The sequence below is a fragment of the Pholcus phalangioides genome, unplaced genomic scaffold (genome assembly GCF_987345545.1).
Source record: "Pholcus phalangioides strain wild (caught in Gottingen) unplaced genomic scaffold, Ppha-v1.0 ptg000001l_1, whole genome shotgun sequence".
In the NCBI taxonomy this organism is placed as follows: Eukaryota; Metazoa; Arthropoda; class Arachnida; order Araneae; family Pholcidae; genus Pholcus; species Pholcus phalangioides.
The window spans coordinates 30,281,984-30,295,532 of NW_028301594.1; the positions used below are offsets into that span (position 1 = coordinate 30,281,984).

At 36.8% G+C, this 13,549-nt stretch overlaps 1 protein-coding gene across 1 annotated transcript; it reads right to left on the reverse strand.

Annotated features, from left to right (window-relative positions):
- Positions 1–378: 378 nt before the first annotated feature.
- LOC149090348 (neuropeptide F-like) lies at positions 379–11,529 on the reverse strand. The gene is made up of 3 exons (XM_089235975.1): positions 11,203–11,529; positions 1,748–1,796; positions 379–631 (listed from the first exon to the last, which is right to left on the reverse strand). Exons 1-3 carry the CDS (start codon positions 11,367–11,369, stop codon positions 611–613), a joined length of 237 nt encoding a protein of 78 aa, XP_089092101.1. The 5' UTR covers positions 11,370–11,529; the 3' UTR covers positions 379–610.
- Positions 11,530–13,549: the final 2,020 nt, after the last annotated feature.

A 13,549-nucleotide genomic window follows, 5' to 3' on the forward strand; every position in this document is an offset into this window, starting at 1 on the left:
GATTACTACCTACCACGTATAATTTTCATTGCCCCCCATCAAGCACTGATATCAATTTAACCTATGGCTGTAAAACTCAACGGCATCATGCCCCCAGCCCATAATTTCAAGTACAAGACGGATAAGGCCTTTCCAGTTTACATACTTAAAATCGTAGTTATATTTTCATACCCTATAGCTTACGTAATCAACATTCGACCCCCCTCCCCCACTTTGTCATGAAAATACAGCAAATGTGAACCCTGGGTGCTTACGAAAAACTTACTTGAATGGCCCCTAATGAATACCGATCATGATGCGTATATGAATGAAATTGCTCAAGTATTGTTGAGCTTGTGATCATATTTGTTAGATACGAATTGAGAAATGCAGTCAAACTCAAGGTTTATGAAATGCATTTATTTGAACATGTTGAAATGACAACAACTGGCAAAATAATAATTACAAAAATCCTTTACATTTTTCTTTTTCGTTTCGCATTCTTAAGGGATGCGGGGGTTGACGGGAAAAGCACACAGTCAGCATGTAATCTGATTGGTACATCAGTCTCAGAAACTTATCGGCTATTCGGATTTCATGATGCATTCGTCAGGGAATAATCATGGCCGTCTCACCTTTTTTGCTCCGAATCCTGTCGAGAATGAAATTAAATGCAGTTAATGATCATGTCGAGATTAATAATTTCAGACAATTTAATTTTTCTCGTCGTTGCCCAGCCCAAAGGGGTCTGAGTGTCGAGATTAATAATTGCGTGGGAACATTCTGCAAAAAAAATAATGTCGAATATTGTAAGCATCAAAAACACTTTCTTGGTGTTTACATTCTCCAAATTTTAATTCGGAAATTCAAATTAATGGGATTTTGAGTTGTGGCTTATATACACGCGCGAGTGGGATCAGATAATGATCGGATTGTTACCATTTTATATATGGTAAAATTCGTTAGAAAAGTTGACAATAGATGACGCTGATAAGCCGCATACGAAGTAGATTTGGCAAATCCAGCTGTTGGCATTCAATGAAAGAAGAACACGTATCTATCAAATTTTTGATTTGTTTAACTCTCACAAATCTTTGAATATTAAATATCAGCTTTATTTCTGTCGATTACTTTTAGAACTACTTTTATACTTAATAAAAATCCAACATAAAATGCTTCAACAATAAAAATACGTAGATTAGTTGGAAATTTAGTCAATAGATGGTACTGCGGAGAAGCAAATATCAGAATTGTGGATCTGAACGTTTCTTCAATCTCTTCTGTGTCCGAAATATTCATAAAACTTCAGCCGTCGAGTCATGAATGAAGCAAAAAACTTCACCAATAGTGCTTTATTCATCAGTGTAAACCTCACAATGAAAACCTTATGGGAGCGCAAGTAACAGAAAAATTTTCAGAAACGAGCTGTTTCGTGATGTACACCCTGCATTTATTGGACTCCGATTTCATGTTTCTAAGTGATTTGTTTTCGTGCAGCAGCACCCTCTGTCAGCAAAAATTTGAACTACGATTTTTTTGTACCAAAAAAAAAAAAAATTCTCCGTACTCGGATGTTCTTCGATTTTTTTAAACTATCTACAAATTTATGGGGCACCCTGTATATTGCTGTAGATTACAACTAATGATTCTGTAATGGTGTAAAGGTTGATCAAAAACTCCATGTAAACTTTAAGGAGGAGGGGGGGGGGACACATTCGTTTGCTTGAACTTTTGGATTGATTTTAGATAGTGGTTAAAAATAACTTACGTTAAGGAATGACCCTCTATTGCTGGTACCATACGCACTTCTTCCAAACCTGAAAAAAATAAGTGCACTATTTATAATGAATTGGAAAATACGCAGTTCCATCTACAATAAACTTTTCCAGAAAACATTCATTCGTTATAGTCTTTTAAGAAACCGCTGTTAAAGCTATAGATTTATAAAAGTAAAATTACTTCACTAAGTCAACAATACGAGTTTCTGAAACCTTTGAGTTTCACGAAAGTAAACCAGGTGGCAGCATCATATGACAAATTTCCATTGAGAGTTTCGGAACGTTTTGTCTGATTTTCGACAAAAAAAAAACAATCAAAAATCCGTAGTTCTAACAATTTCTTTTTTGAGATCGAATTTGGTTTTTTCTTTTTGAGAATACAATCACGATGGGGGTCGCGCGCCCAGTCTAGAGCAGACCCCCAGGTCGATAAGATACTCGCCTAAAGTAACAAAGGTGTCGCGAGTTCGATACCCGGTTCGTCCTTGTCAGAAAACTTTCCTGACACAGGGGTACAACAGAAAAAATTGCTACCGCAGGGATTTCCCACATCGAGGGGTTAGCGCACCAACCTCTCGATGAGTATAAAATATAAGGCTGCCGTTCGGAATCGACAATAAATTGTAGGTCCCGGTCTAATTAGCCCTCGTATACAGCCATGTCCCCGGGACAGTTATTTTTTGCTTTTTCACGCTATAAATTAACTACAGAAGGGGCTCGCAAAAGGTTCCAGCCTGGGGTCCCCGCTCCAGGATGTGGGGGGGGGGGGCATGGCCATAGCTTGAGATAAGACACCTTTTATAGCAGAGAGCCTCCCCGCGAAGATCGTGATGTCACTCACTGAAGTCGTCCATTTCACCTATAGTCATTGAATATATTGCGAAAAAAGGTAAAGATTTCGCATACGACGGCTTGCTTTATCCAATGGCTGCAGGTGAAATGGACGACTTCAGTGACATCAGAGCTTCGTGCGGGGGCTTTCTGCTATAGAAGGTGATCCGGAATCCCCCCCCCCCACACTTCCGGAATGTGAGAAAATTAGTGCATATATAAAATCAAACAATAAAGTGCCCCCCCCCCCCCATTTTTTCAATGATTTGTTATGGAAGCGAGTCTCTTGCAAATTATATATTCCATTAAAAAAAAATCAAACTCTCGAAGAAATGAGCAAAGTAACTGTGGTTTTTCATTTGTGGGGCCCCCAATTTGGCTCGGGGCCTCCGGGGCATGGCCTAGTTGCACCAGCCTTGTTACGGGCTGATATCCAACCCCTTGAAACATGAGTGACATATCTGAGTTCTACACGTTATTTGGAAACTTCATTCTAATTGGAAATATACCTCTAGGATCAACGGTTCGCCAGTAAACGCTGCAGACCAGACCGACAACACGATACTGACATAACATGAAAATTTAAGCATTTCTATCTTTACTTCAGAAAATGGAAGACAGATGCAGCACGAACCGAAAACAAGCGCAACTCGACGCCATAAATACGTTAGGACCACAAATACCCTTAAAAAACTTCTTCCGGCATGTGCCGATTCGTTTTGAAATTCCGTAGAGGAATGCGTAAGATTTGGAAAAATACAAATCTATTTTTATGGCACAAATTTGCAAATTTTTCATCATTTTCAACTTTTTTTTTGCCAAAATGTTTATGAGATTTTATTTTCATAAAAATTTTGGCAAAAAAAAAGTTGAAAGTGATGACAAATTTGCAAATTTGTGCCATAAAAACAGATTTGTATTTTTTTTTTATTCATTTAGGTTTCTCACAATACAAAATGCGTGCTGAAATTCATTGATATATGCCTACAGAGCAAAATAAAAAGGAATTGATGCTTTTCAATGAAATTTGAGACGCAGAGAACAAAAAAATGACAGCTCCAATTGGGCGCCGAGCTTGTTGAAACTCAATTTTTTAAGCTAAGAGAGACCTGAAATTTCTATTATATTGATACTGAAATGTCATTAAAGTATTTTTAGCAAGAAATGTAGAGTAATAAGAAATTTTCATTTGAACGGTCATGCCTTAATGTTCCCCTTAAGGTTACAATAACTGCAATTTTTCAATGGGTGAATGTACTTATATCCAGGGTGTATTGCTAACCCCTCGTACTGCAAGTTACTGACGAACCATTGATCCCAGAGGCATATTTCCAATTAGAAAAAAGATAACCAAATAAAACATGTATAAACCTTGGATACGTCATTCATATTGCAATATTCGGTGAGGAATTTAAATTCAAAAAAAAAATCACTGAAAGATGGAAAAGAACAGCATAAATGAGAGAGACAAACGCTACATTCATTTATGCTGTTCTTAACTGTGTAGATTCATATAATTATCCCGTATTTTACAAGACTCGCTAAATTTTCCCACATTATTTGGCTCTAGGAGGTAACTCATCACTTCCCTCTGGATCACGCCTGACTCTAATCTACTGTATATACATAAAATTGATTTTCTGTCTGTGTGTGTGTGTGTATGTATGTTCTCTATACAAATCTACAATTTTAGATCGATCGTCGCCAAATTTTGCATATATACCAAATGGGACCCGACTTGAACGATAGGCTACTTTAAAATTTCGTCAGAGCCGGGCAAGTGCCCCAAATAGGCGAAAAACTGTCGGGCAACAATGATTTTTTGGCCTCAACAATCACTTTCCGAACGTCTACTTTGGTTACCGTGGTTCCCTAGCAATGCGTTTCAGACGTGTGTATGCCTTTACAACGGTTTGTCACTTCTTTAATCCTGTTAGTATGTGTATATTTACAATAGTTTATGCCTTTATAATGGTTGGCCACATTTTCAATACTCTAACGGCCGTATTCACCAACACAGTTTCAACTGCAATCGCAGGTTAAACGATCAGCGATCGACACGGATTGGTTAAAATTCTTAATTTAACCAATCCGTTTCGATCTTCAATCCTTCCACCTGCGATTTCAGTTGAAACTGTGTTGGTGAATACGGCCGTCAGTAATGAGGCTTTTTGAATAGACGTCATAATCATCATCAGCATCGCTTTGAGGGTCAAGAAAAGGGTGATTCTCATAGAAATCAGTGTTAAAATTGCCGATTTTACTGAAGAAATGTGGAAATTTGGTAGGGTTTTCTGTCACATCAATAATTTTAAAAATTGTATTGAATTCTAGATTTCTGAAATATTGAGTTCGATTAAAGATATGCGAAGCCCGGGATATTAAATATGAAGTAATTGGCTGGGCCTACTTTGGAGTTGGACATTCATGCAATAACATTGATTTCACCTTTTTATTTATATCTTCTCAAGCATGAAAATTAATGTCTCCGTATTGTCTTTTGCTATTCAACTGCATAAATTCATAGTTTAGGATGTTTTAAAATTAATTATGGGCCCGTAAAGTACATCGAAGAAATTCCACAGCTTCAATTAAGCATTTTTGAAAGCTGAAACAGGCAGAAATAGATAACTTGAAGTTCAGGGGGGGGGGGATCGAAATACCTAGCGTCCCTTAAAAAAAGGGGAAAAAAATATATTCGTTTCTACGTTTCTTTAAATCTAAATTTGTTTATTTCATGAAGTCGCGCAGGATGTCGCCATATTGGTTAACTTAGACACGGTTTGCATGTCCCTCAAAGAAAGAGGGAGATATCACGTGATCCAAACAGCCTCATTGAAGAAAACCCGGGCAGCGCCGGGTATTATCGCTAGTGTTGAGATAAAGCTCTAGAAAAAAATATGCAGAAAAGATGCGAGTAGTGCTGTTTATTCTTTTGTTGCCTGCCCAACACAACCTTCCTTTATTCCCTAGGCCGGGATTACTCTATAAATGTTTTACAAAAGTTCTTTTGTAAAACGTTGAAAATGCAACCAATAAGCATATCGGTTTCATTAGAGCAAATGCAACCAACAAGCTTATTGGTTGTATTTTTCAAGTTTTATAAAATAGCTTCTATAAAACTTTTATACTGTAATCCCAGCTTTAGTGTTAATTAACTTACCAATTTTGGTGCACAAGTAAAAAAAAATTTCAGCACTTTTGTTTTCTTCTTACGAAACCGAAACTATTCGGCGATCATGAACGTCATGCTAAAGCTCGAAATTTTCATCATAATATTGCACCCACTTTAATTGTGGACGAATGGCCATCAATTACATGAAAATAATCTCAAAGTTATAAGGATTAAAGAAAGAAAGGGTTTCCATTCGTTTTGCCGCCGTAAATTTAGAGTTAATCTTTTAAATAATGTAAAAGAATAGTATATATTTAAACAAAGCTATTATTCAAATAATTATTACGGGAAGTCACGTTGTATTTGCTCTAATTCGTGTGACCATACATCATCGTATAAGAATGGTTTTGAAGTAAAGCATTTGTTTCCCCCTAGAGCATAGTGCATTTATTTTTAGTCATCTAGAAATCATTTTAGGAAATTATCTTCGGACTGTATATTGTGTAAGAGAGGTCTATTTAAGCGTGAAGCAACTCGTAACTCTTAAGTATCTCCGTTTCCAGAGACTGGAACAATTATAAATTCTCACTCTTTTGCGGTAAACAATAAGAGGAAAATCAGGCAGTTGTCACGGCCAATTGATATACTGTGTAGGGTCTGTATACAAGAAATGGTGTTCGGGAAGTACGCCTATTAATTAGACTTGAACGGCCGATGTCAGAGAAATTTCGCGATTGAATAGGAGATATAATCTTGATTGGTTTTCGAGGATCGGGTAATAATTATTCGAACAGCTTCAAGCGATTTTGTCGCTCACTGTGTTTAGACAGGAATTAAAGGGGAAATCTTGAGAGGTCTCACGATAGATAAATATGGTGTTAGTTCCGATTAGCTGATCGGGAACTCATAACTCATTTGATTATATAGAGATTACGTCTACAACTTTTTTTCGAATCATTATAGCCATTTTAAACAGCGATGTTTCTTTGAAAATGTATTATACAGGGTGACTCAGAAAAGATGGGAAAAACTTTAAGAGGTGTTAGTACACACCAATACCAACAATTGCCATCATCATACATGGTCTAACATGAAACGCAAACGCGTTTCGAAACGGCCGTTCTGCAAACGTTAGAACGTCATTCCTGTTGGAATTTATCGGGAGAAAAAATAATTCCATACATGCAAATTAAACCTGGGGAAATCACGTGGAAAAAAAAATCCCACTCCTGCTGTTCTGGCAGTCCTTGTACGACCTGCAAGCAAGAAAGGATCCCGTTTCGCACAGCTGCCGTTGCAATCGCTCAAATGTTTTCGGATTGGGCAACGCCCTGTGGGAAAACGCTCACCGTACATTCGTGCTACCTCAGTGGTATTTTCCCTAAATGAAATGCATGTATGCTTTTTCAGTATTACTAAAGTGCGCCATTATACGTTACAACTGTTCGAACGGTTGCACGCTGGAATAACTTTACAGGGCTGGCGTCCGCACCTTTTATTCATTGTGACGCAGATTTGCATACTGTTTCTTCTCCTTCCCCAGGTTACATTTGCATGCATGGTGCTCTTTTTCTCCCGATAAATTTCAACAGGAATGCCGTTTTAACTTTTGCGGAGCGGCCGTTTCGAAACGCGCTAGCGCGTTTGCGTTTCATGTTAGACCATGCATTCTTCGATGACAATTGTTTGTATCGGTGTGTACTATCACCTTAAAGTTTTCCCGATCTTTTCTGAATCAACCTGTATGCTGTAGTTTCCTCCGACACATGACTTTAAACTTGCAAAATAAAATCCTCTACCCTTCATATCTTAAATCGTTAGTTATACAAAATTACTTCCTATCAGAAAACCTATTCAAATAATGAGTGGATTTCCGATAGGTAACTTATTCCGCAATGGGCGTATGTAGTAAAATGCAAAACTATGCACTCATGTCCACAAGTTAAGCATAATGAACGGGCCACCACTCTAGACTATACGTTCATAGGTGAACGCAGGATCGACTTTTTGGAGAAACCACGCAAGATTTGGAAGGAGGAGCACAAAGGAGACTGGAGAAACCGTGAGACACCCAGGCTCTGTCTAGTTTTTTCTCTCTTACAGAGAAATTTTGAGTTACTAACCTTCACAAAGCATGTTTAACTGACAGAAATTGATTAAGATGGCACGTAAAGGTGTTTTTTTTATACATTAATTTCTTTTACCCTCACCCTCCTTATGCCCTTCCCTGCGTACTCCTATGAGGAAGTCTGTACTGATTATGACGGAAAATCACCAAATACGGTATATCTCCACCAGTGTTTCCTAAATTGAATGATATCACCCTCTACGGGAGGATAATAGTTACGGAGATATACAATGTAGGATATCGCTTAGGAAGTGGGGGGGGGGGCGGGAGATGAACAAAAAAGTTTGAGAAACTATGATCTACAGTCTACACAAACCATACTTATGCCAAATTTTTTGATATATCAGTGTATTTTATACAGTACTGCTTTATCTTCAACTTGAAATGAGAAAATTTTTAATGTTGTGTTTGATGAGTCAAACAATAAAAAAAAGTTTCATGTGAAATAATCGTCAAGATATCGCGCATCGAAATATTTGTCCTGCCGTTTTGGTGCCATCTCAGATGTGGGAAAAGTTTTGTACTATAAGATGCATTCCATAAGAACTGGGAGTACAATTATAAAAAATCAACATAGATATAGGAAGAAAAAAATTATATATATATTGTTTCAAAAAATATCTTCTCTCAGATGATATGAAATGGTCCTATCGTTCAATCTACTTTTCAAAGCAAGTAGAGAAGACTATTTCCTGGAAGCTGTCTCAGAGTATATCCTACACAGTTGGAATAATATGTCAGTATCTTTATTGAATTTCCCACCACTGAGCTTCAACGTCGGAAACATTCAGATGATCAAGCATCAACGTCGGTATCATCGTGTCGTGCAAGATCTGGACTGTAAGGGGGTGGGGGTGGGAGGGGTTTTTCATATGATTTCAATATTGCAATTTGTTTTAGTATTAAAAAGTTTGTGACAACAAATATCGAAAAAGCGTCATGAATTGGTATGAAATCGGACGCTACATCACGATAGCGCTCTCCCACATGTCGCTACTTTTGTTCAGCAATGTCTTAGTAAATGCAATATTTGAATCGTGCCACTACCCCCTTACAGTCCGCATCTCCCACCTTTCTGACTGTTTCCGACGTTGAATTAGAAGGTACCATGAAGGTTGGTATGTGGTAGAAAATTCAATGAATATGCTGACGTTATTCAAGCTGTGTAGAGTGTTCACTGAGGCAGTTTCCAGAAAAAGCCATCTCTACTTGCTTTGAAAAATGGATTGAACGATCGGACCGTTGCATATCATCTGAGGAAAGATACCTTTGAAAAAAAAAGTTTTTCTTCTTTTTCTGTATCTATATTGATATTTTACAATTGTATTCTCAGTTTTCATGGAAATTAATCTTACATATTTCTTCTCACTGCTCATACACACTTTTCATGACTCTATTTTACTACTCGTAGACGTACAAAGGCCACTTCGCATAAGTGCATTTATTTCACTGTCTAAATTGTGTTTAGATCTCAAACAAACGAGACCTTTTTTTTTAAATGACACGCTTATCTATTGCTTATATTTTTCTTTGCTATGCCTTGGTTTACTGAAATGGAAATTTTCAGCTATAGGCCGAAAGAAAGTCCAATAAATACGATGTTTTCCGATGATTCCTGTTTTAAATTCCGATTCGAAATATTAATAACGGGTTAACTTTCTTTTATAATCCCTTAATTCACTAATATTTACAACGCTTATTGCTCTCAGTTAACGTGTGCCGTTTACCATCAGTGCATAAAAATGTCATCTGTAGTCTCCCAATTTATGCCGCAAAAAGAAAAAAATCTAACGCTACGATACAGTAAAATATCTTATCTCCGGATACCGGAGGGACATAAACATTCGACTGTAAAAATGGGGGTGTCTACAGAAGCCTTCAAAATATTTTAATTTTGAAATAATCTCACACGGTTTTAAAAACATAAATGAATTTTTTGAAAACATATGTGATACTCTTCTGATAAGAACTTTACAACTACTGCACATAATACTTGGTTGGTGGGGCTTGTCTTTGATACTACAAAAGGCACATCCTAATGTAAAAAAGAGCAAGACTACCAGCCCTCCCAAAGACACACAATTCAGTCTCCCCACTTGCAGACATATCATGTTTCATCCTAGCAACAAGATAATGTCACACTTCTTAGCTCAAAGTGGGCGATTGTTTTACTCATGAAACCACATAAACACTTTGAGAACAATGTATAGATAAATTATCAATAATTTTTTTTTATTTGTTTCATGATTTTAGCAAATAAGGGTGTATGTAGCTGAAATGTTCAAATTCTTTTTTGAAACGAAATGAGAAAAACGAAAAATATTTTCATCTTCCTGTAACTAAAGTTTGTTTACGTATACGTCAACAGAAAAAAAAAGAAACGATTTTGGTCTGCCAATAGCTTTACTGAATGTTAGGAAACATATTTTTCTTAATCGACCATCTCTAAACCACCGCCTGACTGAGGAAAATGTTTATGAACAGATGGTCTTATATGAATTAATTATTATTAACGCGCGCGTTGGACATAATGAAGTTACTATTTTGTCGGTTGGATACGAAATTCGATCAGTACGAAATGGTTCCTTCGATTTCGTATTAACGAGGCTCGAATGTACACTTATTAAGCAATTCTATAATTTCAGAAGCATCTTTTGTGAATGCAGTAGAAGCTCTCGAGAACGGACACCCATGGGACCCGGCGAGTGTCCGCTAATGGGGAGGTACGATATACATTGCAACCTCGTTTATATCACTTTTACATTTGTACTACGTTGGGCTTCTGTCGCAATTGGTTCCTATACATCTCAAAGTTAAAATGTATACGTTACTGTGTAAAAGCGATGGGCATATGCATAGTCACAAAAAAGATAAAAAATCCTTCATAACAGCGTAATCTTGTAATGTTGGCTTTCTTCACACGTACAAACAAACAAAACAATCATTACCACCGTAATAAACCATAGTTATGTTCAGTTAATTAAAGCATTAATTGATGATTTATCATATTTACGAACACAACTGTGGGATTAAACATAATCTTAGTTGAATGTAATAAATGACCAAAAATTAATAAATTAGAGTTTAGAAAAAATTTCTATCCTGATTTTGTGTTGCCCGCTATCTAGAGGGTCCGCTAACGGAAGAGTGAAATACATCAAAGCCCTATTCCATGGGACTGAGGATCAGAAAAGTACCCGTTAACGGGAGGTTCCACTGTAGTTAGAATTTTAAGCCCGAAATCTAGTTTTGTATTGCATTAAAGATTCTATCTTTAACGGTTAGTGAAATTACCAATTTAACTGATCTTATAAAAAAATGTGGTATAATTTATAACTTTATTGAGAGAAAAGATGCGTCTGTATACTGACCTTGGTCTCGCGAGTTGAGAGTAGAACTTGTCGAGATGTTCGAGGTACCGCAAGGCATCGGCAACATTCTGAGACTCTTCATACGGCCTGCCTTCGGTTCTTTGGATGAGAAGCTGTGTGCAGGTCAAGACTACGACGAAGAAACAGATACAAATACGACTAGCCATCTCGTTTATAAATGATTTCTCTTCAAAATCTATCTATTGCTTTTCGGAATTATCTAGAGATTTTTATATTTACAAATTGGCGTGAGAGAGAGAGAACTCAAAAGACGCGTTTTCCTTGAAAGAAACTCCACGGATGTTCCCGTATTTATACACGGGAGTTTCTCTAAGGTGGGTTCGTATCCTGAATATCCCGAGCCTTTTCCCGCGCATCATTATTTCCCATCTACGTTTGTGGGCGTCGATTTTGGAATCGCGACGTCATAGAAAGAAAATAAATGATTGGTGGGAAGTTTCACGAAACCTAGAACTGCGGAGGATGTCCGATATATCCAATTATTCTATCTCTGTATGTATAAAGTAATGTATGTTTGAAAAGGAAAAAAAAAAAAATCTTTGCCACGGAAGTACGCATTTTCGTAAATACTGTGATCTCAGGGAAGAAGTAATGCCACCAAATAACATTAGAAATGTTCGGAAAAGAAATTTTGGGTAAACATGATGACACGATTGCTTTGTGTATCGATGCATTGTTGTTATTTCATCAGTCTTAGTAAATTAAGGCGAATGCATTATTCGTGTTATGCTTTTCACAGTATTTTGTTATCATAAAAATGTTTGTTGCGTTCATGTATTCTGAGTCGAACACAAGATGGCAATTTTAACCCTTTGACTGGCAAGAATTGAAATATTCAGAGAAGAAAATTTTTAAGGGATTATACATAAAGAAAGTGAGGTACCTTGAATGCTATTACATGACAAATAAAAGGTATGGTCAATAGTTAACTAAATATAGGTTGTTGTACTTCAGGGGAACACACTGCATTTATATGATTTCCATAAATTTGAAGAGAGTTACTTCTTTACCCTCATAGTTACTTCTCTATTATTGCTGTTGAAGAATGTACAGCAATATGTCTCCACCACACATGGCATTTCCCTCCAAAATACAAGGGTCAAAAATCGTTCTTGTCAAGAAATAGGAAACATTTGAGCCATTCTGCTGGTAATTACAGAAACTTCATCTTCATGAACCTCTCACAAGTAAAAAGTGAATGTTTAGGATTTGCTTAGAAGCATCAATGTCGAAACGAGCTCAAAATATAAAATGCTTTTATTTGAAAAATATGATAAATTCATCTGTTGCTTTGGAAAGCAACACTGCCAAATAGAGGGTTAATTGAACACGCAACTAACACAGAGAGATATGTTCTTCCCGTATGGTCCTATGGGATCGTTAAGGGGGGGGGGGGAAATGCAATGAAGACAGTGATGGGACAAATACTTTTAAAGACTGAAATTTACACGATATCCATATCACAATAATTACGTTGATGCGGCAATATGGATAGACTTGCCTACACGTATTTGTTTTTTCTACATTTCGGATTTCTTTTTCTTGGAACCAACCGGGAATGGGATTCTACGTTTTACTCGTTAATTTTATCACCCTGTCCAAGAGGTGATGTTGCCTATTTTGAGAGACACTGATCTAGACCAGTGTTTCTTAACACTGCAATAAGTTAGTGTGATTAATTCTTTTTTTTTTTTTTCAAAATATTTTTACTTTCTCTGTGGCTATTCCAAAATAATAAATAAAATAACGCACATACAAATACAAATACAAATACAACGCCACAACAGGCAAAATGCCCAACGAGGTGGCTGATAAAAAGATGCCCATAAAAATATGGATGTCATATGTTTCAAAAATACAGCAACCCCATTAAAAATGCAATTAACACAAATTATAAACAATATATACACATGATAAAATATTATACAATGCCCATAAAGAATACTTATGGTTGTCTTATTCTAAGAATGGATAGCTTCTCGATTTACCCCAACATGTTTATCGTATTTCTTTTTAAACGTGTCAATTGTGTTACAATTTACTACCTCCGGGGGTAAGCTATTCCATTTATTAACAACCCTATTAGAGAAAAATTCCCTGCGACACCATAACCTTGCATTGTCCCTCACCAATCGATACTGGTGTCCCCTTGTAAAAGCGGTTGATTGGCGGTGTACTAAAAGTTCATGGTCCATCCTATCCATCCCATTGAAAATTTTGAACACTTCGATCATATCTCCTCGACACCTGCGTTCATCCAATGTAAACATATTCAAAAAATGAAGTCTCTCTTCATAACTCAAGCCCTGTGTGCCAATAAGGACAC

Excerpts from the sequence above, each read along its gene's own strand:
- LOC149090348 (XM_089235975.1), bottom strand. The coding sequence starts at position 11,369 with ATGGCTAGTCGTATTTGTATCTGTTTCTTCGTCGTAGTCTTGACCTGC. Across the intron at positions 1,797-11,202 it reads TCTCAACTCGCGAGACCAAG|GTTTGGAAGAAGTGCGTATG; the intron begins GTCAGTATACAG and ends TATTTTTTTCAG. Across the intron at positions 632-1,747 it reads ATAGAGGGTCATTCCTTAAC|GATTCGGAGCAAAAAAGGTG; the intron begins GTAAGTTATTTT and ends CATTCTCGACAG.